General features: G+C 42.2%; 1 protein-coding gene across 1 annotated transcript in view; it reads left to right on the top strand.

Annotated features, from left to right (window-relative positions):
- ccndbp1 (cyclin D-type binding-protein 1) overlaps positions 1–24,983 on the top strand; it is a 40,050-nt gene that overhangs the window by 4,893 nt on the left and 10,174 nt on the right. The window contains exons 2-8 of the mRNA XM_059980457.1: positions 907–963; positions 7,411–7,490; positions 7,577–7,658; positions 10,131–10,227; positions 17,662–17,735; positions 18,550–18,626; positions 23,616–23,872. Coding sequence (XP_059836440.1) covers positions 907–963; positions 7,411–7,490; positions 7,577–7,658; positions 10,131–10,227; positions 17,662–17,735; positions 18,550–18,626; positions 23,616–23,872 — 724 coding nt within the window. The remainder of the gene's footprint in view (positions 1–906; positions 964–7,410; positions 7,491–7,576; positions 7,659–10,130; positions 10,228–17,661; positions 17,736–18,549; positions 18,627–23,615; positions 23,873–24,983) is intronic.

The raw sequence follows: 24,983 nt of genomic DNA, 5'->3' as shown, positions 1-24,983 counted from the left end.
CTAGTGAAGGATTGAAGATGTTCTTGAACACTCCTATCCATCAGTTGGTCGGCACAGGGTTTCAGTGCCCTCCCAGGTACACCATCAGGCCTGATGCCTGGTGAGGACTCGCACTCTTGAAAAATGTTCTGACTCTGGCCTCTGAGACAAAGATCACAGGATCATCAGGTGCTGCAGGGATTCACACAGGTGTAGTTTTACTCTTCTTACAAAGCATGCATAAAAGGTGTTGAACTCATCTAGGAGAGGAGTCATTCATGATGTTTGATTTTGTTTTGTAGGAAGTACTGGCCTGCAAACACTGCCAGAGCTGATGTGCATCCAATTCCATCTCTAGCCTCAATTGGAATTGTTTTATTGCCCATACGTCATAACTGGACTTCTTGCATGTTTCTGGATCACTGATCTTGAATGCCAGTGATCCTGCCCTCCTCAGACTACAAACCTCTTGGTTCATACACTGTTTTTGATTTGATTCTAGATTAGTTAGTGGCAATGTTCTGGTAGTAGTATCCTAGAACTTTACTTTTGTCATCCTTCATACTACTCTGCCAATTTCTAAGCATTGACCAATTGGATCTAATATTTCTTGCAACCGGCATTTTGCTGAACTTAAATCAAACTTTTACAACTTCTCTGCATTTTGTATTCTAAATATGAGAACAGATTGTTCATGTATCACAAAATGCTAATGTGGAATATAAGAACAAGATGAGGAAGAGTTCATGAAGCTCTTGTAAGATGATATAGATTCACATGTGTGCTCTTCTAGTAGGGGCTGGTAGAGAGAGTTTCGTTGCAATGTATTTGTTAACCTTTTTTATAATTGGCATTTAGTGTGTTACATTATTGTTTCTACTGTGTGAATCCAAAGTGGCATGTTAATATGAGCTTTTCTCTTTACAGAAGGAGAATCATGGAAATTGGAGAATTTTGACATGGAATTCTTCTGGAAAACTCTAGGTTTGATATTTAATGTCAATGTTACAATAGGAGATTGTGAATGATATAACGAGTTATCCATTGGTAAGACATCTTCATTATGGTGGAGAATAAATGTTCAAGTTACCAATTACACCAAAAAGGACATGTATAACATACACAGACACACAGCGCTAGTACACTAACTGGTGTTATCTTCATAACTTTAGCTATTTGTCCCTAATATAAATAACTAGATTTTCAACATTTTAAATGTACATGCTTCAGCTGTCACTACTATTATTTTATAATTTTGTTACACTGGGATATTTAGATATCTTTCTATTCTCAGCATTTGTGGTAGATAAATTGACTGTGATTAAATTGCGTAGTAAGTCCATCGGTACACTTACCTGTTTAGAATCTGAACATTTCATAACATTGACGGTGAGGACAATATCAGTGAGGTTGATGTTCTGGAGCATGTTAATATTAAGGGAGAAGAGGTGTTGGAGTTGTTAAAATACATTAGGATGGATAAGTCCCTGGGGCCTGACGGAATATTCCCCAGGCTGCTCCACGAGGCAAGGGAGGAGATTGCTGAACCTAGGGCTAGGATCTTTATGTTCTCGTTGTCCACGGGAATGGTACCGGAAGATTGCAGGGAGGCGAATGTTGTCCCCTTGTTCAAAAAAGGTAGTAGGGATAGTCCAGATAATTACAGACCAGTGAGCCTTACGTCTGTGGTGGGAAAGCTGTTGGAAAAGATTCTTAGAGATAGGATCTATGGGCATTTAGAGAATCATGGTCTGATCAGGGACAGTCAGCATGGCTTTGTGAAGGGCAGATCATGCCTATGAAGCCTGATAGAGTTCTTTGAGGAGGTGACCAGACATATAGATGAGGGTAGTGCAGTGGATGTGATCTACATGGATTTTAGTAAGGAATTTGACAAGGTTCCACATGGTAGGCTTATTCAGAAAGTCAGAAGGCACAGGATCCAGGGAAGTTTGGCTAGGTGGATTCAGAATTGGCTGCAGAAAGTAGAGGGTCGTGGTGGAGGGAGTACATTCAGATTGTGACTAGTGGGGTCCCACAAGGATCTGTTCTGGGACCTCTACTTTTTGTGATTTTTATTAACAACCTGGATGTTGGGGTAGAAGGGTGGGTTGGCAAGTTTGCAGACGACACAAAGGTTGGTGGTGTTGTAGATAGTGTAGAGGATTGTTGAAGATTGCAGAGAGACATTGATAGGATGCAGAAGTGGCAGATGGAGTTCAACCCAGAGAAGTGTGAGGTGGTACACTTTGGAAGGACAAATTCCAAGGCAGAGTACAAAGTAAATGGCAGGATACTTGGTAGTGTGGAGGAGCAGAGGGATCTGGGGGTACATGTCCACAGATCTCTGAAAGTTGCCTCACAGGTAGATAGGGTAGTTAAGAAAGCTTATGGGCTGTTAGCTTTCATAAGTCGACAGATAGAGTTTAAGAGTCGCGATGTAATGGTGCAACTGTATAAAACTCTAGTTAAGCCACACTTAAGAGTACTGTGTCCAGTTCTGGTCGTCTCACTATAGGAAGGATGTGGAAGCATTGGAAAGGGTATAGAGGAGATTTATCAGGATGCTGCCTGGTTTAGAGAGTATGGATTATGATCAGAGATTAAGGGAGCTAGGGGTTTACTCTTTGGAGAGAAGGAGGATGAGAGGAGACATGATAGAGGTGTACAGGATATAAAGAGGAATAGACAGAGTGGACAGCCAGGGCCTCTTCCCCAGGTCACCACTGCTCAATACAAGAGGACATGGCTTTAAGGTAAGGGGAGGGAAGTTCAAGGGGGATATTAGAGGAAGGTTTCTCACTCAGAGAGTGGTTGGTGCATGGAATGCACTGCCTGAGTTAGTGGTGGAGGCAGATACACTAGTGAAGTTTAGGAGACTACTAGACAGGTATATGGAGGAATTTAAGGTGGGGGGTTATATGTGAGGCAGGGTTTGAAGGTCGGCACAACATTGTGGGCCGAAGGGCCATTAATGTGCTGTACTATTCTATGTTCTATGTGTAAAGGGGGTTTCTTTTTTTTCTTTGTTACTGTTGGGAAAGGGTTTCCTTTTGTTAACTAGCAGGAATGCTAATTTACTGATACCGAGAATGGTATTCCTTTGTAAACCAAATGGGGATTAATGTTCTTTCTTCTGAGTCTGTAAGCTTTTGTTGACGGGCTTTTGGGCATATCGGCGCGAGGGGGTCGAGAGAGAGGACGCAATGCGCTAAGCTGGGCGAGGATCGGACCCCAAAGGGGGGTCCGAGGCCGGGAGATTCTCCGAGGAGGAGGGGGGGGTATGAAGCTAGATGTGCTTGGTTGACCACTCGGAGGGTCCTGAGCTGTTTGGAGAGTCGAGGAGTTCGGATGGTCTTGAGCTGCGAGTCGAGGAGTTCCGAGGGGATCGAATGGTGGCCAGAAGACTTCAGTAATTGAGCTCCAACGGTTGTGCACGAAGTGGTTTGGACTTTGATAAGTTTGGCGCCTTTTCTTTAATTTTCTCTTCATATATACTGTATCGTTATTAATCACTTAGTTATAGTAACCTTTATAAATTGTACTCATTTAATCGCATATGGTGTACTGTCTGGTTTTGGGCGAGGCGGGGACATCACACAGCATCCACACCAGCTGATTACCCAGTTTGGCGGGGCCGAAGGCTGCTCCCCCTAGACGGGAACGAGCTGAGCGAGCCTGAGGCGACCCAGGGGGTTACATTGTGGGGTGCTCGACCGGGGTTGATTTCTGTGGAAGCTGTGGGATCGCCCTCTTTGGATTGTGTCTGCGGCGAAGAGCTGGTGTGCCTTTGTGGGTGTGCGATTGCTGGTTATCGCTACGTGTGTGTTGGGTGGGGTGGCTGCTGTTGCTAGCCTGGAGGTCGTTGTTCGATTTCCGACTAGTGCTGACGAAATGGTGGTGGGACCATGGGTTGTCCGTACTGTTTGGAGAGTGAGGAATGACAGGTTGGGATGTTTCAGCAGTGGTGAGCTCCGCCCAGTTATTGGAATAATGTCCAGCCCTAAAGGGGCAGAGGCGTGGGTGGAGCAGACCTCTCAGTTGTTGGGTGAGTGGCAGTGCTTGGCTGAGGGAAAGCGACAGGGACGGGTTGAAAGTTTGAGTAGGCGGGCTGGTGACTTTGTTAGAACTGTCGGGCGCAATTACCTCGAAGTGACCGCTGCCAGTTCTGGGAAAGTGTGGGAAAATGCGTGTGGTTCGACTGGAAGTCAAATGCCGCAGCTGGGGGGCTTATTATATCTGTGGCAGGAGATTGGTGGGAAGTTTTTAGGGTATCCCTTTTTGCCTAGGGGGGCAGATAAATTGCTTGTGGTGCCAAGTGGATCTGTCAAGGGGATCAGTTGTTCCGTTGATTCGAGAGGTGTCGGGAAACTTAGAGGAGGCCCAGTGGGGGAACGGCTTGGGGTCTCTGGGGGAGCACGTTCCCAGCAATGTACCAAGGAACTCCCGAAAGGAACAGACCCTATTCCTGAAGGCTTAGAGGGGCCATGCGCACAGGTGTTGTTACGGATGGATGGAAGTCAAGTTAAAGCCATCCTCGGCACCGGGGCGCCGGTGAAGTTGCTGTACAATTTGTTTCATAACCGTTATTGGAAGCATTTACCCTTGACAACATTGAGGACACTGGAGATTCGGGGTACCAGTGCCGGTGATTATCCAGACAACGGTTGTTGGTCAGTGAAAATGGAGCTCTTAGAGGCAAATGTGGAGGAGACTGAGGTTCATGAATCGTTAAAGCTGATGTGTCCGGACCCTGTTGAGACGGGCAGTGTTTCTGTTCTAGAGAGAACCAAAATCCTGCTGGTGCGCTTGGGAGCCTGCCCAGAGGAGGTGGGTGAGCGCTGTTTGGAGGCATTGTCGATGCACCCAGGGTTTCGAGCTGCTTGTGCGGACGTGTGTAGCAGCATTGGGCTGATACCGAATTCAAACAAGAGCCAGTGGTGGTACGGCCTGGGGGAAGTATCTGAGGGTGAGACCCTCTTCGTGGACGCTGCGAAATACCACAAGGGAGGGGAGTTGACTGCTGAAGACACCTCGGAGAGAGAGAGGTTGCGGCGACTGGCCCCTACAGCCGTGGAAGACGTAGGCAGCGTGTGTATGGATTATATTGCGTTGAAGAGGCACACTGTCAGTGACCAGAATATGGCCCTGAGGGCCAGAGAGGCGATGGCCTGTCTGAGTGGTGTGAAGTGGTTTAAGGTGCTGGATCTGAGGAATGGATGTTGCCAGATCCCGATGAGTGGGGCCAACAAGGAGAAGACGGCCGTTATAAATTCCCTAGGAGTCTTCGGGTCCAAAAAGATGCCACAGGGCATATCTGGAGCCCTTGCAACCTTCCTGCGGGGCAGGTGGAAGACCATAGGGGATGTGGAGGCGTTTGGAGTTTTGGTGTATGTGGATGATCTCTTGGTATTTGGATTTGCCTCAGGAGAATATGAAGTGAGGTCGTTGCAGGAGCAGCTGAGAACTACCGAGTTAAAGTGTTTTCAGGACACGTGCCAGGGCTGGCGAAGGTCGCAGCTCGTGAGAGACTGTCTCTACGGAATCAAGTTTGAAATGAAGACGGAGAGACTGGAGAAAGTGATCTGGAACCATTCGGAAGACTTACAAGTTGGAGAGAATGAAGAAAGTTGTCTGACTGAGGGTAATAGCAAACTGAGAACCCGGAGAGGGGAGTTTGCGGAGGTGAAGAAATTACAGACGAATCTCAGAAGAGAGAAGCGGAAGCTTGAAGGGAACCTGAAGATGACCATCGACAGTTCAAATGAAGTGCAAAACCTGAAAGTTGATCTGGAAGAAGTCATGAGGAAGAAAAATCTGGAGAGAAGTGCAGTGAATACTGAACAGGAGGCTGCAGAGACTGCGGGAGCAGTGCAGGCCACGTGTTTCCGTTTGGAGAAGGTCAAACAGCAGCTACCGATCACAGGAATGAGGAAGAATACAGATTCGATGGATGATGTGCTGGATGTGTGGTACATGCTGCCTTTTGCTGACTTTCCCTCGATTGAGGAAGAGACCTTTGGCCCTTCTCCCATTGAGTCAGGTGTAGCGGGGAGGGTTAGCTGTGTGCAGTGTGGGGCATGAGTGAGAGGTTGAGAGAGGAGTTGGTAGTGGGCCCAAGGTATCCCCAGTTGTGTCCGAGCCTGAAGGGTTTAGGTGAGGGGGTACGGAGGCCTCAGAAGGGTTAGGGAACTCCCAGATAGTTGGCCTAAGTAGCGCCTGAGGAACAGGGCGTGAGGGTTACTGTGTGGGGAGGAGATGTCACTGTTTGTGCTTGGGTTACGGTGTGTTGGCAGGAAAGGTGGCGAGTTATTTAGTAGTCATAAGGACATGACTTTTATTTGGTGGAGGAAGTGTGTAAAGGGGGTTTCTTTTTTTTCTTTGTTAATTTTGGGAAAGGGTTTCCTTTTGTTAACTAGCAGGAATGCTAATTTACTGATACCGAGAATGGTATTCCTTTGTAAACCAAATGGGGATTAATGTTCTTTCTTCTGAGTCTGTAAGCTTTTGTTGACGGGCTTTTGGGCATATCGGCGCGAGGGGGTCGAGAGAGAGGACGCAATGCGCTAAGCTGGGCGAGGATCGGACCCCAAAGGGGGGTCCGAGGCCGGGAGATTCTCCGAGGAGGAGGGGGGGGGTATGAAGCTAGATGTGCTTGGTTGACCACTCGGAGGGTCCTGAGCTGTTTGGAGAGTCGAGGAGTTCGGATGGTCTTGAGCTGCGAGTCGAGGAGTTCCGAGGGGATCGAATGGTGGCCAGAAGACTTCAGTAATTGAGCTCCAACGGTTGTGCACGAAGTGGTTTGGACTTTGATAAGTTTGGCGCCTTTTCTTTAATTTTCTCTTCATATATACTGTATTGTTATTAATCACTTAGTTATAGTAACCTTTATAAATTGTACTCATTTAATCGCATATGGTGTACTGTCTGGTTTTGGGCGAGGCGGGGACATCACACAGCATCCACACCAGCTGATTACCCAGTTTGGCGGGGCCGAAGGCTGCTCCCCCTAGACGGGAACGAGCTGAGCGAGCCTGAGGCGACCCAGGGGGTTACATATGTAACGGTGTTATGAGTTTAATTTTAACTTCAAGTGGTATACATTTTGGGAAAAATATAGCTTTCAATGGATAGAAAGTGAATTGTTACCGAATTCAAGTGCTGATTCACAAAATCTTTTGATGATGTTGTAGCATTGTCTCCCAATGTTTAATTTTACAACTTTGTAAACACTACTACAGCATAGGAGTGGAGATGTGTGGTTGTTGGTGCTGGTATGTAAAAGGAAGTACAGTAGGAATTAATCACGGTTCTACTTTATTAATAAAGCAAAGTTTAAATATTTGGACAATTACATACTTTTTCGTTAGCCTGTACTTGTACAACTATGTATTTTCATGGAAAATTGTATAACTCTTATTTTTCTTCTAGGTGAGTGTGTCAAAGCAGTATCTCAAGAAGCAACAAAACTCAGTCTGGCCTTTTCAAAGCCTCCTTTGCCATCTGAACAAGTAAGTGTAAAGGTTGAACTTCAGATTATGAATTTTGCAATTGATAAAGTGTAATCAAATTCTACTGATCTGTGTTTTCTGTGTAGGACTGTCAGAAGCTCACTAGTGAAATTCAGAAGAGCATCCTTAATTTATCCAGTGTGTATTACTGGTTCCCAAAGAGTCAAGGCAAGTGGTACTGAAAAGCTTACAAATTTATCCATCTGGGCGTTTCCAAAACCGTAGTGAGTACATTATTGAGCAGAGATGTGATTAGATTAGATTATCAGGACACTCAGTCCTCATTTATTGTCATTTAGTAATGCATGCATTAAGAAATGATACAATGTTTCTCCAGTATGATATCGCATAAACACAAGACAGACCAAGACTAACTGACAAAAACCACATAATTATAACATACAGTTACAACAGTGCAAAGCAATACCGTAATTTGATAAGAGCAGACCATGGGCACAGTAAAAAAAAAAGTCTCCAAGTCCCCGATAGCCCATCATTGCACGCAGACGGCAGAAGGAAGAAAAACTCTGCCTGCCATGAACCTCCAATGCGGCAAAACTTGCCGATGCAGCCTCTGGAAGCACCCGACCACAGCCAACTCTGAGTCCGTCTGAAAACTTCGATCCTCCGATTAGCCCTCCGACACCGAGCACCATCTCTGCAGAGTGCTTCGACCCCGGCCCCGGCCGCCAAGCAACAGGCAAAGCCAAGGATTCGGGGCCTTCCTGTCCGGAGATTTTTCAATCGCATTGTAGCAGCGGCAACGAAACAGGCATGTCAGAAATTTCACCAGATGTTCCTCTGTGCTTCTCACATCCGTCCCCATCAAATCAGGATTGTGCATGGCCCCTACTTACGGATAACAGATAATCATTCCTGGAGTGGCCTCGCGCCCTGCCGTCGCACCACTATCTTCTCACGAATGTGACTGTTGTTTAATAGTTATAATTTTTATTTGGTCTGCAAAAATAATTAAAGATTATGAAATGTGTCATGTGCGTCATTTACAAACACAGTCCCAAGATGTGCTGGGGGCAGTCCTCAGGTGCACCAGCATAGCAGGCCTACTACTTGTCAACCTGTACACCTTTCGAATGTGGAATGAAACTGGAGCACTGAGGAAATCCCTAGTCAGGGGGAGAAAGTTTAAACTCCTTACAGATAATGGCGGGAATTGAATCCCAACTTTCTGATCTCTGTTGCTGTAGAGCATTATTCTAACCGCTACTCTACTGTACAGTGTCTGTTCCTTTCTAAAGCTGTCAATGCTCAATTAAAACAGGGAGGTACTCTGATAAACAAAAAATGTATACAGGTTGTATAGTGTCCTTGAATACAGTATATCGATTAGGTGTTTCTCTACATCTGTCCTATACAAAACTACATTTTGCATTCTAATTTTGTTCCAAGTACAATTTCCTTTCAAGAATGAATGAATGTGACAAATTAGTGCTCTTCTGTCATTGTCTGTGAAATACACAAAAAGTAATTTGCCTGGGTTTCAAAACCTCCATTTCAGATCACAAATGCTTCAAAAGTCCAGAGTTCCTGCTTGTTGGACGATGTGATAAGAATGTGATAAGTGTTATCAAAACATTGCAGATATATGTACATACGGATCCTTGCAGCTCACTAATGCTAAACAGCGTAAATTTGCTAAATAAGTTAGTTCAAATTTGCAATTGCCTATTCAGCTTCAGGTCTTTACTGCCTAAACGCCTTAGTTAATGCTTGCCTCTTTATTACTCTCCAAATATCTTATCTTGGTGTCCATTTGTTGGAACCTTGAGTATGTTGTTTCATTTGAATACAGTTTTGTTTTGATGTTTGTAGAAGCGAAATAAAATCAAGAAGTCCTCTGTAGTAGAGGGAAGCTTTATTGCACAGTACTGATATGTCAAGAGAACAGCTCAGAAATGCTTAAGTTAGTTCTGCTCAAGCACTTGTTTCCTTAACCTCATTAATGTACATACAGGGTCAAGCAAAACAGAAATATTTTGTTTTCTCAATCATTTCCCCTTGACTTTGCACCAGATGTGTTAAGTTAATCAATGTCTTCTTCCATGATCGTATCAATAAGTCCTGCTCTCATCTCATCCTGCCTTTAGTGTTCCAAGGTTAGTATTGAATCAAATAAATTTTACAATACTTCATCACATATTCCACAGTGGTCTTTAGAGACATTTCATATTTAATTAGAGGTTCTTGCAAGCCTTCATTTCTTTCTCAGCACAAAATGCTCCAAAGTACAGCTATACCAAAGGGCAAATAGCAATCTCCCTGTTTCTACCCTTATTCCTTGGGTCTAACTGTTAGGTTTGCAGTTCTTGCTCACACTGTCTATTCCATATTTTCACAGTTTTATCCTTTGAAGAGCCACATTGTGGGATCTGAGCAATTATGTGTTTAAGTACCTAATTTTATTAATTAAAATGCATTAGTGTTTTCTACATAAGCCCATGTCCTTTTAAAAGTTGCTTTGGATGAATTACCTAAGATGTATTTAACCATCTAGTTGAAATCTTTAGTGTGACCTTTACTGTTTGGCTAGAAGTCCAAAAATGTGTAGAAAATAAGTGATCATGAGTATTAGGTGTTTAAACATATTAGGTGTTTAATGAGAGGTTTCTTTTGCCTCAGGCTTGACTTTACGACGATTAATTCGAGATGCCACAATCGACATAGTGGAGGGAGTTATTCAGCTATTGAACGTGATACTGAACACACCACTTCAAAGGTGCCAATTTTAAAATTTATACAATTGTGTTGAAAATTTATTGTGTGAAGACGAAACTTTAATATTTAAAATTATAGAGGCATTTTATTTCTGAATCTTTACTACTTTGTAATGTAAACAGAAAATGTTGGAAACACTTCAGTCAGGAAAGAGAAACGTTCATGTTTCTCTTTGAAGGCCCTTTGAATTGAAAATAAGAGTTTTAAATTGCATCAAGAATGGGACAAAAGATAGATGGGTAAAAGTAATAACTGATGGTCAATTAATGATGGCAGTTAGAGAGTGATATCATGACAATGTTTTGTGAAGTGCTAGGCTGTGGGAAATGTTGGAGAAAGGAAACTGTGGTAATGAAGAGAGAAAAGCTTGAACTAGTAACACAGACAAATGACTTGCTAAGGAAATGGTGAGATGTGACATACAGTGAGTTACAGAAAATGATATAATTAAATGTTGAGTCCAGAAGACTGCATCATGCCTAAATAGAAGATGGCATGCTGTTGCTCAAGCTTTCACTTGACCTCATAACTGTGCAAGCGGCCAAATGTGAGAGTGGGATGGAGAAATAAAGTGAGAGACACAAGAAGTTCCGAATTTCCTTTCCAGCTTTTTAATTGTCTCCCATATGTTGTATTTGCATGTTGCATGGTGTTGGGGAGTATTCTGGAGTTATAATAATATAGCAGATATTAATTCAAACAACGAGTCTTCAGTTCTTAAAGTAAGTTGTAAGTTGCAAGCAGTTAAAAGCACATCTTTGCAAATAATACTGACTGTGGACCACAAGCTGGCTGCTCAAAAGATGCATAAAGGCTGATTTATACTTGTGAGTACGGGCTATACCGCAGCCTACGCCATAGCCCTGATTTTCACTTCCACGTTGCTCTATGCCATGGTGAGCATGCCTTGGTGTGCGCCAAAATGCTAGTTGGTGGTGGGGTTCCTATGCCACTGTTTTGAGTTTCTTCGTGAGAGACATGGACGAGGAAATGCATTTCAAGCATTTTCGCACGCCAGCAAGTAGATTTGATGATTTGGTTCAAGTATTTCGCGTCGGTGTACAGGCATGGTGGAGAAGAAGCAACCGGAAATGCGTAGGAGGAAATGTGATGCTACCAAGAGGACCAATCACAGTTGTTGCATTCTGCGTCGCCGCAACGTGCGAGTTACTTTTTTGGGGAGGTCCACGTCACCCTGCGGCATAGGGTATGGCGTAGTTACGGTGTAGGGTATTTAGCACCTACGGCATAGATGCGACGCACAAGTATAAATCAGCCTTAAGACATAGGAACAGAACTAGGCCATTTTACCCATTGAGTCTGCTCCACTGTTCAATCATGGCTGAGCCTTTTAATTCCCCTCCTCAGCCCCACTCCCTGGCCTTCTCCCCGTAACCTTTGATACCATGGCCAAACAAGAACCTATCAATCTCCATCTTAAGTACATCCAATGACCTGGCCTCCACAGCTACCTGTGGTACCAAATTCCACAAATTCACCACCCTCCGGCTAAAACAATTTCTCGACATCTTTGTTTTAAATTGAGACCCCTCCATCCTGAGGCTGTGCCCTCATGTCCTAGACTCCCCCACCATGGGAAACATCCTTTCCACATCTACTCTGTCCAAGCTTTTCAACATTCAAAAGGTTTCAATGAGATTCCCCGCCCCCCCCCACCTCATCCTAAATTCCAGTGAGTACAGACCCAGAGCCATCAAAAGTTCCTCGTATGATACCACTTTCATTCCCGGAATCATCCTTGTGAACCTCCTCTGAATCCTTTCCAATGCCAGCACATCTTTCCTTGGATAAGGAGCCCAAAACTGTTCACAGTATTCAAGGTGAGGTTTCACCAGTGCCTTATAAAGCCTTAACAATACATCCCTGCGCTTATATTCTAGGTGTTTTGAAATGAATGCTAACGTTGCATTTGCTTTTCTCAACATTGACTCAACCAGCAAGTTAACCTTTGGGGTGTTCTGCACAAGGATTCCCTTAGGATCTAAGTTTTCTGGATTTTCTTCCCATTTAGCAAATAGTTTGCACATTTAGTTCTTCTACCAAGGTGCATGACCATATAGAAAATAGGTGCAGGAGTAGGCCATTCGGCCCTTCGAGCCTCCACCGCCATTCAGTATGCTCATGGCTGATCATCCAACTCAGAACCCTGTACCTGCTTTCTCTCCATACCCCCTGACCCCTTTAGCCACAAGGGCCATATCTAACTTCCTCTTAAATATAGCCAATGAACCAGCCTCATCTGTTTCCTGTGGCAGAGAATTCTACAGATTCACCACTCTCTTTGTGAAGAAGTTTTTCCTCATCTCAGTCCTAAAAGGCTTCCCCTTTATCCTTAAACTGTGACCCCTCGTTCTGGACTTCCCCAACATCGGAAACAACCTTCCTGCATCTAGCCTATCCAATCCCTTTAGAATTTTATAGGTTTCAATAAGATCCCCCCCCCCCCCCCCAATCATCTAAATTCCAGTGAGTATAAGCCTAGTCGATCCAGTCTTTCTTAATATGAAAGTCCTGCCATCCCAGGAATCAATCTGGTGTACCTTCTCTGTACTCCCTCTATGGCAAGAATGTCTTTCCTTAGATTAGGGGACCAAAACTGCACACAATATTCTAGGTGTGGTCTCACCAAGGCCTTGTACAACTGCATTAGAACCTCCCTGCTCCTGTACGCAAATCCTTTTGCTATGAATGCCAAATGCTATGCATTTTCCAAGATTGTATTTCAATAACAAGAGAAAATCTGCAGATGCTGAAAATCCAATCAATACACACAAAATGTTGGAGGAACTCAGCAGGCTAGGCAGCATCTATGGAAAGAAGTACAGTTGATGTTTTAGCCTGAGAGCCTTTGGCAGGACTGGAGAAAAAAAGATAAGGAGTAGATCTAAAAGGTGGGAGAGGGGAGAGAGAAACACAAAGTGATAGGTGAAACTGGGAGGGGGAGGGATGAAGCAAAGAGCTGGGAAGTTGATTGGTTAAAGTGATATAGGGCTGGCAAAGAGGGAGTCTGATAGGAGAGAACGGAAAGCCATGGAAGAAAGAAAAGGGGGGAGGAGCACCAGAGGGAGGCAATGGTCAGGCATGGAGATAAGGTGAAAGAAATCAATGTTCATGCCATCAGATTGGAGGCTACCTAGATGGAATATAAAGTGTTGTTCCTCCAACCTGAGTGTGGCCTCATAGCAACAGTAGAAGAGGCCATGGATTGACATATCGGAATGGGAATGGAAAATGAAATTAAAATGAGTTTCCACTGGGAAATCCTGCTTCTTCCGGCAGACGGACAGTAGGTACTCAGTGAAATAGTCTTCCAATATGTTGGGTCTCACCAGTATACAGGGGTGGCTGCTCCGGGCACAGTATGTATCCCCAACAGACTCACAGGTGAGGTGTCACCTCACTTGGAAGGACTGTTTGTGGCACTAAATGGTAGTGAGGGAGGAGGTGCAAGGGCAGGTGACGCTTCCAAGGGTAAGTGCCAGGAGGGAGATCAGTGAGTCGTGTAGGGAGCGATCAGAAAGCAGAAAGTGGGGGGGAGGGAAAAATGGTGATGGGATCCTGTTAGAGATGGCGGAAGTTGTGGAGAATTATGTGCTGGACATGGAGGCTGATGGGGTGGTAGGAGAGGACAAGGGGAACACTATCCCTGGTAGGCTGGCATGAGGGTGGGTGAGGGCAGACGTGTGAAATGGAAGAGGTGCAGCGTTAATAGTGAAGGAAGGAAAACCCCTTTCTTTGAAAAAGGTGGACATCTCTGTTCTAAAATGAAATGGCATTTTATTTCATTTCATTTGCCACTTTTTTGCCCATTCTCCTCATCTATCTCAGTCCTTCTGCAGCCTTCCTATTTCCTCAACACTACATGCCCCTCCACCGATCTTCATATCATCTGCAAACTTGGCAACAAAGCCATCTATTCCATCATCTAAATCAGTGATATACAGCATAAAAAGGATCGGTGCCAACACTGACCCCTGCGGAACAGAACTAGTCACTGGCAGCCAACCAGGAAAGGATCCTTTTATTCTCACACACAGCCTCCTACCAATCAGTCAATGCTAGCATGCCAGTAACTTTCCTGTTATACCATGGGCTCTTAACTTGGTTAGCAGCAACTTGTCAAAGTTCTTATGAAAACCAAAATATGCAACATCCACTTCATCCCCTTTATCTATCCTACTTGCAATCTCTTCAAAGAATTCCAACAGGTTCATCAGGCAAGATTTTCCCTTAAGGAAACCGTGCTGGCTATGTCCAGTTTTGTCCTGTGTCACCATGTACTCCATAACCTCATCCTTAACAATTGACTCCAACATCTTCCCAACCACCAAGGTCATGCTAACTGGTTTATAATTTCCTTTCTGCTGCCTCCCTCCTTTCTTCAAGGGTGGAGTGACATTTGCAATTTTCCAGTCCTCCGGAACCATGGCAGAGTCCAACGGTTCTTTAAGGATCATTACTAATGCCTCCACAGTCTCTACTGCTACCTCTTTCAGAACTCTTGGGTGCAGTTCACCTGGTCCGGGTGACTTATGTACCTTTGGATCTTTCAGGTTTTCGAGCACCTTCTCCCTTGTAATAATAACTGTGCTCACTCACTTTCCCTCACATCCTTCAACACCTGGCACACTGTTAGTGTCTTCCACAGTGAAAATGATGCAAAATACTCACTTAGTTCATCTGCCATCTCCTTGTCTCCCATTACTATTTCTCTGGCTGACTTTTCTCATGGTCCTATATCCACCCTCATCAGTCTTTTTTTGTCATATATACTTGTTAAAGCTTTTTCTATCCACCTTGATATTGTTTGCTAACTTGTGTTCATATTTCATCTTTTTCTCCTAATGATTCTTTTAGTTGCCTTTTGTAGATTCTTAAAAGCTTCCCAATCCTCTATCGGCCTGCTAGCCTTTGCTTTGTTGTATGCCCTCTGTTTTGCTTTTACATTAAGTTTGACTTCCCTTGTCAGCCACGGCTGTACTATTTTGCCATTTGAGTATTTCTTTGTTTTTGGAATACATCTATCCTGCGACTTTTTGATTTTTTTCCCAGAAGCTCAAGCCACTACTGCTCTGCTAGCACCTCTGCCAGCAACTCCTTCCAATTTACTTTGGCCAACTTCTCTATCATACCACTGTAATTTGTGTACTCCACTGAAATACTGCTATATTGGACTTTCCCCCTATCAAAATTCAAGTTGAACTCCAACGTATTGTGATCACTGGCTTCTAAGGGTTCCTTTACCTTAAGCTCCCAAATCTCCTCCAGTTCATTACATAACACCCAATCTGGTATAGCTGATTCCCTAGTAGACTCAACGACAAACTGCTTGTTAATGTTAAAATAGAATTATGTTAATGTGAACTGCATGAAACTAGGCAACATGACTAAGTTATTTGCACCATTGTAAACAAGTTCAAGCTGGCAGACCAGGCTGATGTTGTCAGCTAGCATATCAAACATGGTCAGAAGTGTAGTTGCAATCAATATTCAACATACTTGAGTATACAGAGTCAGCCCTGACAACATTAATTGTGGGTGTCTGGAAACTCTGTTCTCACAAGCTTCTTGACCAGCAAAAGTGATTGAACATTCAGAGGTTTTCCCCAGAGTATTGTCAATGCAAAATATTGAAGGCAGTGATGATGTTGTAACTATGGAAATTGCACAAATCACCTACTGTTACCTGTGGCTTTAAGGGTGTAAAAATATGAAGCACTTTTGAGTTTGCAGTAGTCTCCTGTGAGGGTCTCCAGAAGAATGTCTGCTTGTCGTGATGAATAAAGACTTCTATCACCAGCTTCAGTTTCTCTCTGGTGACTGATCATAATCATAGCACATAGTATCAACATTCTTTGTTGGAGGCTGGTCTACCCTGTAGTCTAATTGCATTGTTACTCTGCTGTGTAATACGAATTGTGTATTTAAATTCTTAGTTCTTAGCAGGCGGTAGATATGAAAAAGAAGCTTCAAGTAGTCAGTATGAAATAAGGGTTTTATATAAATTAATCATATGAATCCTGGTATAATGTGATAATTTTTTATTTGTTACATGGTCGTGTGACATGAGATTATCTTCACATTAGCTGTGTTGGCTATGATAGGAACTGGATTGTGATGAGGCTGGGGTGGGGGTGCAAATAATTAAAATAAAATTTGTCTCACACTTTGAAACTACCCTACGTTGAAGTTGCTGATACTCTTTCATTCAATCTTAGCTTTCAAGTTCATAGTCCTCTAGGAATATAGTATTTTTGACACAGGATTCTGGAGATTCTGGAAATCTTGAGCCATAAATTCCTCCAGAATTTTGTATGTTGCACATAATCGTTGATATTGAAACACCAGCTTAACTGGAGAAGAAACTATTTGCCTCTCATCTTGAGTATTGCTGGGAGTGTGCAACTGTTCTATGTCTTTAATGTAAGTTCTCTAACTAAGCAAACATTTTGTAAATAAAATGGATAGGGAAAGGATTTTATTAAGATCTGAGACTATAAGACATAGGAGAAGAATTAGGCCATTCAGCCATCAGGTCTGCCCCACTATTCTATCATGGCTCTTTTGTTATCCTTCTCAACTGTGTACAGCTGCTTTCATCCCATAACTTTTGAGGCCCTTGCTAATCAAGAACATAGCAGCTTCTACTTTAATTACACCTATTGACTTGGCTTCCACAGCTATCTGTGGTAACTAATTCTGCAGATTTTGGCTAAAGAAATTCCTCCTCATCTCCATTGTGAAGGGATGCCCTTGTGTTCTGAGACTGTGTGCTCTGTTCATAGACTCCCACTACTAGAAGCATCCTCTCTACTTTCACTTTATCTGGGCCTTTCAATATTTGATAAGTTTCAATGAGATTCTCCCCCCCCCCCCCCCCATTCTTCTAAACACTAATAAGTGCAGGTTCTGAGCCATTTAATGCTCTTCGTATATTAACCATTCATTCCCAGAACCATTCTTATAAACCTCCTCTGGACTCTCCCCAATGCCAGCACATCCTTTCTTAGATAAGGGGCCCAAAACTGCTCCCAGTATTCCAAATGCACTCTGGCCAGTGCCTTGAAGCCTCGGCATTACGTCCTTGCTTTTATATTAAAGTCCTCTCGAATGAATGTTAACATCTATGCACAAAATTATTTAATTTTCTCAAAAGGATTGTAGTAAAAAAGAAAGCTATATAGATTTAAACTTGATTCACTCTTCAAACAATTTAACTGTTTTGTTCCCAGACTGCTGCAATGTGGGGCTTGTTTTATTAAAATACATTCAATTTAATAATTGGTTGCAATACTTACATAATGTTTGCGTGAGGGGATCTCCTTGCGAAATGGAATCATAGATTGATACTGATTTGGGAACAGAGAAACTGTTGTTTTCCTTGGTTTGCGAGTGAAGTTTTTTTTTGTTTTAGTTTGTCACAGGACCAACTGATATCCACAGGTGGAGTCTGGGAAGCTTGTGACCGATTTGTCAAGATACCAAAAGGTAATGCGTATTTCAGATTACAATCTGAAGTGCTTTTCCACCTCTCTCAGGTATTCTGCATATGAAATAAAACAAAATTCAAAATGCTAGTTAAGAAAGTAAGATGAATAACAACTCATTGCATTAATTTCACGTAAACTCTGGACAAAGCTCGACAATTTAACTCCTTCATATAAGCCATGTTCATATGTAACATTTCCCAATTATCCTTGTCTCTGCAAAGAGAGACAGCTGACACAGTATGTGTTGATATTTTCTCAAGGCTGCCAACATTTGAATGGAAATTTGTTTAAAGGATAAGCTAAAATTGCTTGATCTTTTAGTATTCTTCAACAAATTGGACACCTTAATCCATTGGATACTGTTCTATGTCACATCTGTATTTTTAGCAGTTAAGTTTTTAACTGACTATGGAAGCTTTCTGACTAGTTATCAAATCTGTCCATACTATCCTTTGGCCTTAACAGTCACACGTGGATAGTATAGATAGAGTTAAGTTTTTACTCTTATGCTCGTACTCTGCACTTACTAGTGTTTATTTAAAAACCCTTGTGTATTGTATTTGTGAACATTATACAACATAAATTAGTGTCATTTGCTTGCACAGTTACTTTAGGTTTTAAGAAGGTAGGCACAGGTTCTACTAAAATGTAATTTTGACCATTGGTTATAAAAGTGTATATATTTCTTCATGAAACTGTTACATACATGTTCTTGTAGTAATGCCTTCTTATTCTGAGTGCAGTATTTTTCAGTTTTGCCTAGTTCAATTGAACCAAGGGTGTTATACCAATCTGTTTGTACTTCTCTGCAGATAACCATGCAGCTGTTCTATCACTGATGTCTTCTTACTTGGTAATTGTAGAAGATGCTTTGGAGGAAATGAAACAGGTGCAGAGTCAAATAATATATAAAAATACGTTAATATATATAATTTTCCATTTCGGAGTCTGCATTTCTTCAGGATGTTGAATGTATAAAAGGATTATGTAGACTTGCAGTCAGGAATGCTGACTCATGATAAAATTGAATTATTTGCATTTTCATTAGAGCATTCTATGCTATAGAAAGTATAATATTACTAAATAGTGAAATGTGCATGAGTTCAGGAGCATCTTTGAAGGAAAAAATTTGGAGTGGATTTGAGACTGCAAAATATTCAGTGGATTCCGGTTAATTGAACCACATCGTGACCAGTATATTTTGTCTTATTTAAGCAGCTGCCACAGATAGCTTAAGTTTCATGGAAATAGTTAAAAAGAAGGCCATAGGTGGGAGCTTAAAATTCAAGGATACATGTTGTATCAAAAAGCCAGGCAGGTAGGCTGAGGGGGTGGTATGGTTCTGTTGGTAAAATATGAAATCAAATCCTTACCAAGAGGTGATATAGGATTGGAAGATGTAGGATCTTTGTTGATAGAGTGTTAGAAAATGCAAGGGTGAAAAAATCCCTGATGGGAGTTAGATAAAAGCCTCTGGACAGTAGCCAGGATGTGGGAGATTGGGCAAAATTAAGATAGTTATGGGGGTTTCAATATGCTGGTAGATTGGGAGAATCAGAATGGTGCTGGATCCCAAGAGAGGAAATTTGTAAAATGCTTATGAGATGGCTTTTTCGAGCAGCTTGTGGTTAAGCCCACAAGAGGAAAAGCAATTCTGGATTTGGTGTTGTGTTACGAACCAGAGTTGATTAGAGAACTTAAGGTAAAGGAACCCTTAGGAGACAGTAATCATAATATAGAATATACCTTCAGATTGAGAGGGAGAAGCTAAAATCAAATGTAACAGTATTAATGTAGAGTAAAAGGAGCTACTGAAGTATTAGAGAGGAATTGCCAAAGTTAATTGGAAGGGGACACTAGCAGAGATGACAGCAGAACAGCAATGGCTGCAGTTTCTGGGTCAATTCAGAAGGCTCAGGATAAATCATGCCAAAGGTGAAGAAGTATTCGAAAGGAAGGATGAGGCAATCATGGCAATCAAGAGAAATGAAAGACTATAAAAGCAAAAGAGAGGGCATATAATATACCAAATATTTGAAGGAAGTTGGAGGATTGGGAAGCTTTTAAAAACCAACAGAAGGTAACTAAAATCTAGAAGATTGGTTGACTGGCAGAAGGTGCAGTGGGAATAAAGTGGACCTTTTCTGGTTGGCTGCCTGTGACTAGTGATATTTCACAGTGGTTAGTATTGGAACTGCTTCTTTTCACGTTATATATCAGTGATTTGAATGACGAGACTGTTGGCTTTCTGGCTAAGTCCGCAGAAGATACGAAGATAAGTGGAGGGACAGGTAGTGTTGAGGACGCAGGAAGTCTGTAGAGAAACTTGGATAGATTGGGAGAATGGGCAAATAGAATACAGTATAGGGAAGTGTATGGTCATGCATGTTGGTAGAAGGAATAAAAGCGTACAATATTTTCTGAGTGGAGAGAACAATCAGTAATCTGAAGTGCAAAAGCACTTGGGAGTCCTCGTACAGGATTTCCTAAAGGTTAACTTGAACGTTCAGTTGGTGGTAAGGAAGGTAAATGCAATTTTAGCATTTACTTTGAGGAGACTGGAATATAAGAGTGAGGATTTAATACTGAGGCTTCAGAAGACATTAGTCAGTCTGCACTTGGAATATTGTGAGCATTTCTTTACCCAAGAAAAGATGTCTAAGAAAAATGTGCTGGCATTAGAGAAGGTCCAGAAGGGGTTCACAAAAAAGATTCTGGGAAAAAAGGGTTAACTTATTAGGAGTGATGCTGATTCTGGCCTGTACGCACTGGTGTTTTGAAGAATGGGGGAGGGAAATCTCATTATAACCTATTGAATATTGAAAGGTCTAGGTGGAGTGGATGTGTCAAGGATGCTTCCAAGAGTGAATGTATGCGAGACCAAAGGGCACAGCCTAAGAATCGCGGGATGCCCATTTAGATCAAAGATGATGAGAAACTTCTTTAGCCAAAAGGGTAGTGAATTTTTAGTCTATTGCCATAGACTACTGTGGAGGCCAAGTCATTGAGTATATTTAAAAGGGAGGTTAATAGTTTCTTGATCAGGCAGATCATTAAAGATTACGTGGGAAAGGCTGGAGAATGGAGTTGAGAGAGATAATGGGTCAGCCACGTTGGAATTGCAGAGCAGATTCGATAGGCGGAGTAGCCTAATTCTGTCCTTTGTCTTATGGTTGAATACTGGCAGTCATTGTCTTATTTTTGTAGCTATTTTATTTTTTTATTGAAATACTTCCACCATCACTTAAGACAATGCATTTAAACACTGTAATTGATTATTATACCCAATGTTTATAAATCTAGAATTATCTTAAATTTGAAATTGGGTTACTGAGCCTTCTGCCACAGGAAATAGATTCTCCTTATTTAATGCATCAAACAATTTCACTTTCAAAGTTTTTAATTTACATCTAAAATTGAAACTCCATTTTCTTTTAATTCAATTACTTGTCCAGATACTTTTAGCTCCAGGACTTTGGGAGAATTGTCCACATTTGCAACTTCTGGAGTGGAGCTACTTAGTTGCTTCAGTTTTCATTAATAACCTGTGGCATACAAATCAAATGCTGTATTAATTTGAATAATTTTCTGTACACTGCCATCCAGTCGAGAAAGAATTATCGACAGTAAATCTCTGAGCCTTGCATTTTGAACACCAGGTGGCAGTAAGAATTACTCTTTTGGAGATGGCATGGCTCTTAAAAAGTAGGAGCCGGCAAAGATTGTTCTGCTGGTTAGCACAATCTTGAGCTTTTCTAGTTCAGCATCATTTTCAAGCATTATTCCAGTAAACCTTAGTTTTTCAGATATTAAAGGAAATTGTTAGTCTTATGTTTTAAATGAACGTGACAGATTTTACCACCACCTCCTGGTAGAGAATTTGAAAGGTTCTATTGGTGTCTATGTGAAGAAATTTCAGCACATCTTAGTCCTACTCATTATTCTCAAACTGTACCCCTGAAGTTCTCAGCCTGGGTAAATGTCTTCCTTGCATATAGCCTGTTAAATATGTTTCAAAAAAATCTGTTTCAAGGAGATCTCCTCTCGTTCTTCAAAACTTTGGAAAATTCACATCTATTCAATTCCCAGACCGCAAATCTATCATCCTTGGAGCTAGTGAGCATCACTGAACTCTCTATGGCACGTTATTCTTGGGTAAGGAAACCAAAGTTGTACAGAGTACCCCAGGATTTTTTTGCTCTGGCCCTATACAGTTGCTGTAAGATGTCCTTACTCATGTATTCAAATACCAACATAATAAGGCTACTGGTGGCTGCTAGCTATTAGTGCAATTGCTTTACTTCGCCAGTGATCAGAGTTCAATTCTTGCCACTGTCTGTAAGGAGTTTGTGGATTCTCCCTGTGATTGTGTGGGTTTCCTCAGGTCTCTTCCACGTTCCAAAGATAGTAGGGTCAGGGCAAGTAAGTTGTTGGTTCCGGAAGTGTGGAGACACTTATGGGCTGCCCACAGCATAACCCTTGCTGACTTGACACAAAATTACATATCTTACTGTACATTTTGATATGTGTTGAGCAAATAAAGCTGATCTTTATTTACCATAAGACATAGGAGTAAAGTTAGGCCACTCAACATGTGGCTAATTTATTTTTCTTCTCAACCGAATTTTCCATGAATTCCACAGATTCACTGCCCTCTGGCTAAAGAAATAATTCCTTATCTATGTTCTAAATGTATGTCTAATTCTGAGGCTATATCATCTGGTCCTACACTCTCCCACTATTGCAAATATCCTCTCCATATTCATTCTATACAGGCCTGTACACATATAGGCCTGAGCCTATTCAGTGGGTTTCAGTGAGATTCTTCTCAACTGCACTGAGTATAGGCCCAGAGTCATCCATCACTCCCCACTGGTTAAACATTTCATTCTCAGAATAACTTTTGATAACTTCCTCTGGACACACTCCAATGCCAGCACATCCATAGCATGATCAAAAGAGCACCAAAGTGCAGAAACAGGCCCTTCAGCCCACCTAGTCTGTGCCAACATGAGGAAATCTGCAGATGCTGGAAATTCAAACAACACACACAAAATGCTGTCAGTTAGTCCTGACTAAGAGTCTCGGCCCGAAACGTCGACAGTGCTTCTCCCTACAGATGCAGCCTGGCCTGCTGTGTTCCACCAGCATTTTGTGTCTGTAGTCTGTGCCAAGCTTATTCTGCCTAGACCCATTGAACTGCACCTGTACCATAGCCCTACACATCCCTCTCATCCAAACTTCTCTTCAATGCGGCAATTGAACCCTCATCAGCACTTCCATTGGCAGATCATTCCACACTCGCAATGCCCTGAGTGAAGAATTTCCCCCTTTCACTCTTAACCTATGACCTCTAGTTCTAGCTTCATCGCACCTCTGTGGAAAGAGCATACTTGCATTAGTCATATTCTTCAATTTTACACACCTCTATCAAATCTCTCCTCATTCTAATATACAACCAAAATGGGGTTTGGCAGTTCCCACAGCATGCATCTGCAACACATGATCTGTTTGAGGCTCATGAGTTGTACCTATAATCCTACTTGCATCCTTAATGAAATTAGTTGTAATTTGTGTCTTTATTAATTCTCATGTAGATAGTAATCTCATTTACGTCTCAACTATAAGCCTACTCAGCGATTAGTTCATCTGGGTGATTTAAAGAGTAAAAGTTAGATGTCCTAGCCAGTAAGCAAATCAAACAGACTTGCTGCTTTAATTCCTTGCACCTGCACTCGCCCCTGTAAACTCACCAGCAACAAAACTTGCTTCTTCAACTCCTTCCCATTCTCTTCCTGTCTCATTCTTATCTACACAGAACTCAAGATAATTTGAACCTATTTGTGCTGTTGAAGTAAATGGATATGTGTATTGACAGGCTCAACACACAGAAAATGCAGATCCATTCAGTGATATTTTCGAAGATGATGAATCACACTTGCGAGAAAACCGGGATACTTACTGGTCAGAAGAGGACAAACAGGTCATGGCCCCCTGCTTTGGGCTACTGAAAGCAGCCAAAGCATGTTTGAGAAAAGTCTCTGGAGCCATTAAAAATCATGGAAAAGTAGACACGTTGCAAAACATAACACAGTTGGATGATCTGGGTGATGTCACAAGTGAAATTAGCCCCAGGTAAGTTTTAAATTGCTGAATGCAAAATTCCTTCAAGTAATGTTTTCTGCTTTTGTTGACAACAAGTGGCAAAAAGAATTAAATACAATTCAATATGATCAAAGCGTAACAGAACTTGATTTATATATCTGGTTCAGGTAGGCTCTGCCAATAAAATGTTTGAAATCAGGTTGGCACGTTGTGCAGACTTGGCACAGTTCTCAGTACTTAGCTCAGAATAATTGGTGTCCTGTTACCATGTGTCTAGTCTGTTGATCACTAAAAAACAAGAAAATATCTGTAGGCCCTGGAAATCTAAAAAACACACACCAAATGCTGGAGGAACTCAGCAGGCCAGGCAGCATCTATGGGAAAGAGTACAGTTGACATTTTGGGCTGAGACCCGTCATCAGGACTGGAGAAAAAAAAATTAGTCTTAACTCTTCATTTTTTTTCTCCAGTCATGATAACAAGATGTCCTGTTGGACCTTTGCAAGGCTAGTGCAGAAATTGCAGGGGCCCTAGGAGCAGTATTTAAAATGCCCTTAGCCATGGATGAGGTGGCAGAGGATTGGAGGATAGCTGATGTTCTTTCTGTTTAAAAAAAGCTCTCTGAATAAGCCAGGAAATCGTAGACTGGTGAGCCTAATGTCAGTAGTGGGTAAATTATTCAAAGATAATTCTAAGGGACAGATTATAAGAGTATTTGGATAGACAGGGACTGATTAGTGAGAGTCAACATTGGTTTTTCCGTGGTAGGTCTTAGCAAACTAATTTTATAGTTTGATAGTCAATGAACAGCATCCTGATATAGATTTTGTATTATCCAGGTGGTCTAAGGCCATGTGAAGAGCCAGTGAGATTGCGTCTGCCATTGACCTACTGTGGTGATAGGCAAATTGTAGTGGTCCTTGCAAATTGTAGGTCCTTGCTAAGGCAGGAGTTCAGTCTAGTGATGACCAACCTCTCAAAGCATTTAATCACTGTAGATAGTGAGTTCTACTGAGCAATAGTCATTAAAGCAGCTCACATTATTTTATTTAGGCACTGGTACAATCTTCTTGAAGCAAGTGGGGACTTCTGCCTGTAGCAGTGAGAGGTTGAAAATGTCCTTGAGTACTCCTGCCAGCTG

Source organism: Hypanus sabinus, chromosome 9, assembly GCF_030144855.1.
Source record: "Hypanus sabinus isolate sHypSab1 chromosome 9, sHypSab1.hap1, whole genome shotgun sequence".
Taxonomy (NCBI): domain Eukaryota; kingdom Metazoa; phylum Chordata; class Chondrichthyes; order Myliobatiformes; family Dasyatidae; genus Hypanus; species Hypanus sabinus.
The sequence above is the reverse complement of the archived record's forward strand: the minus strand, read 5'-3'. Positions and strand labels throughout refer to the sequence as shown.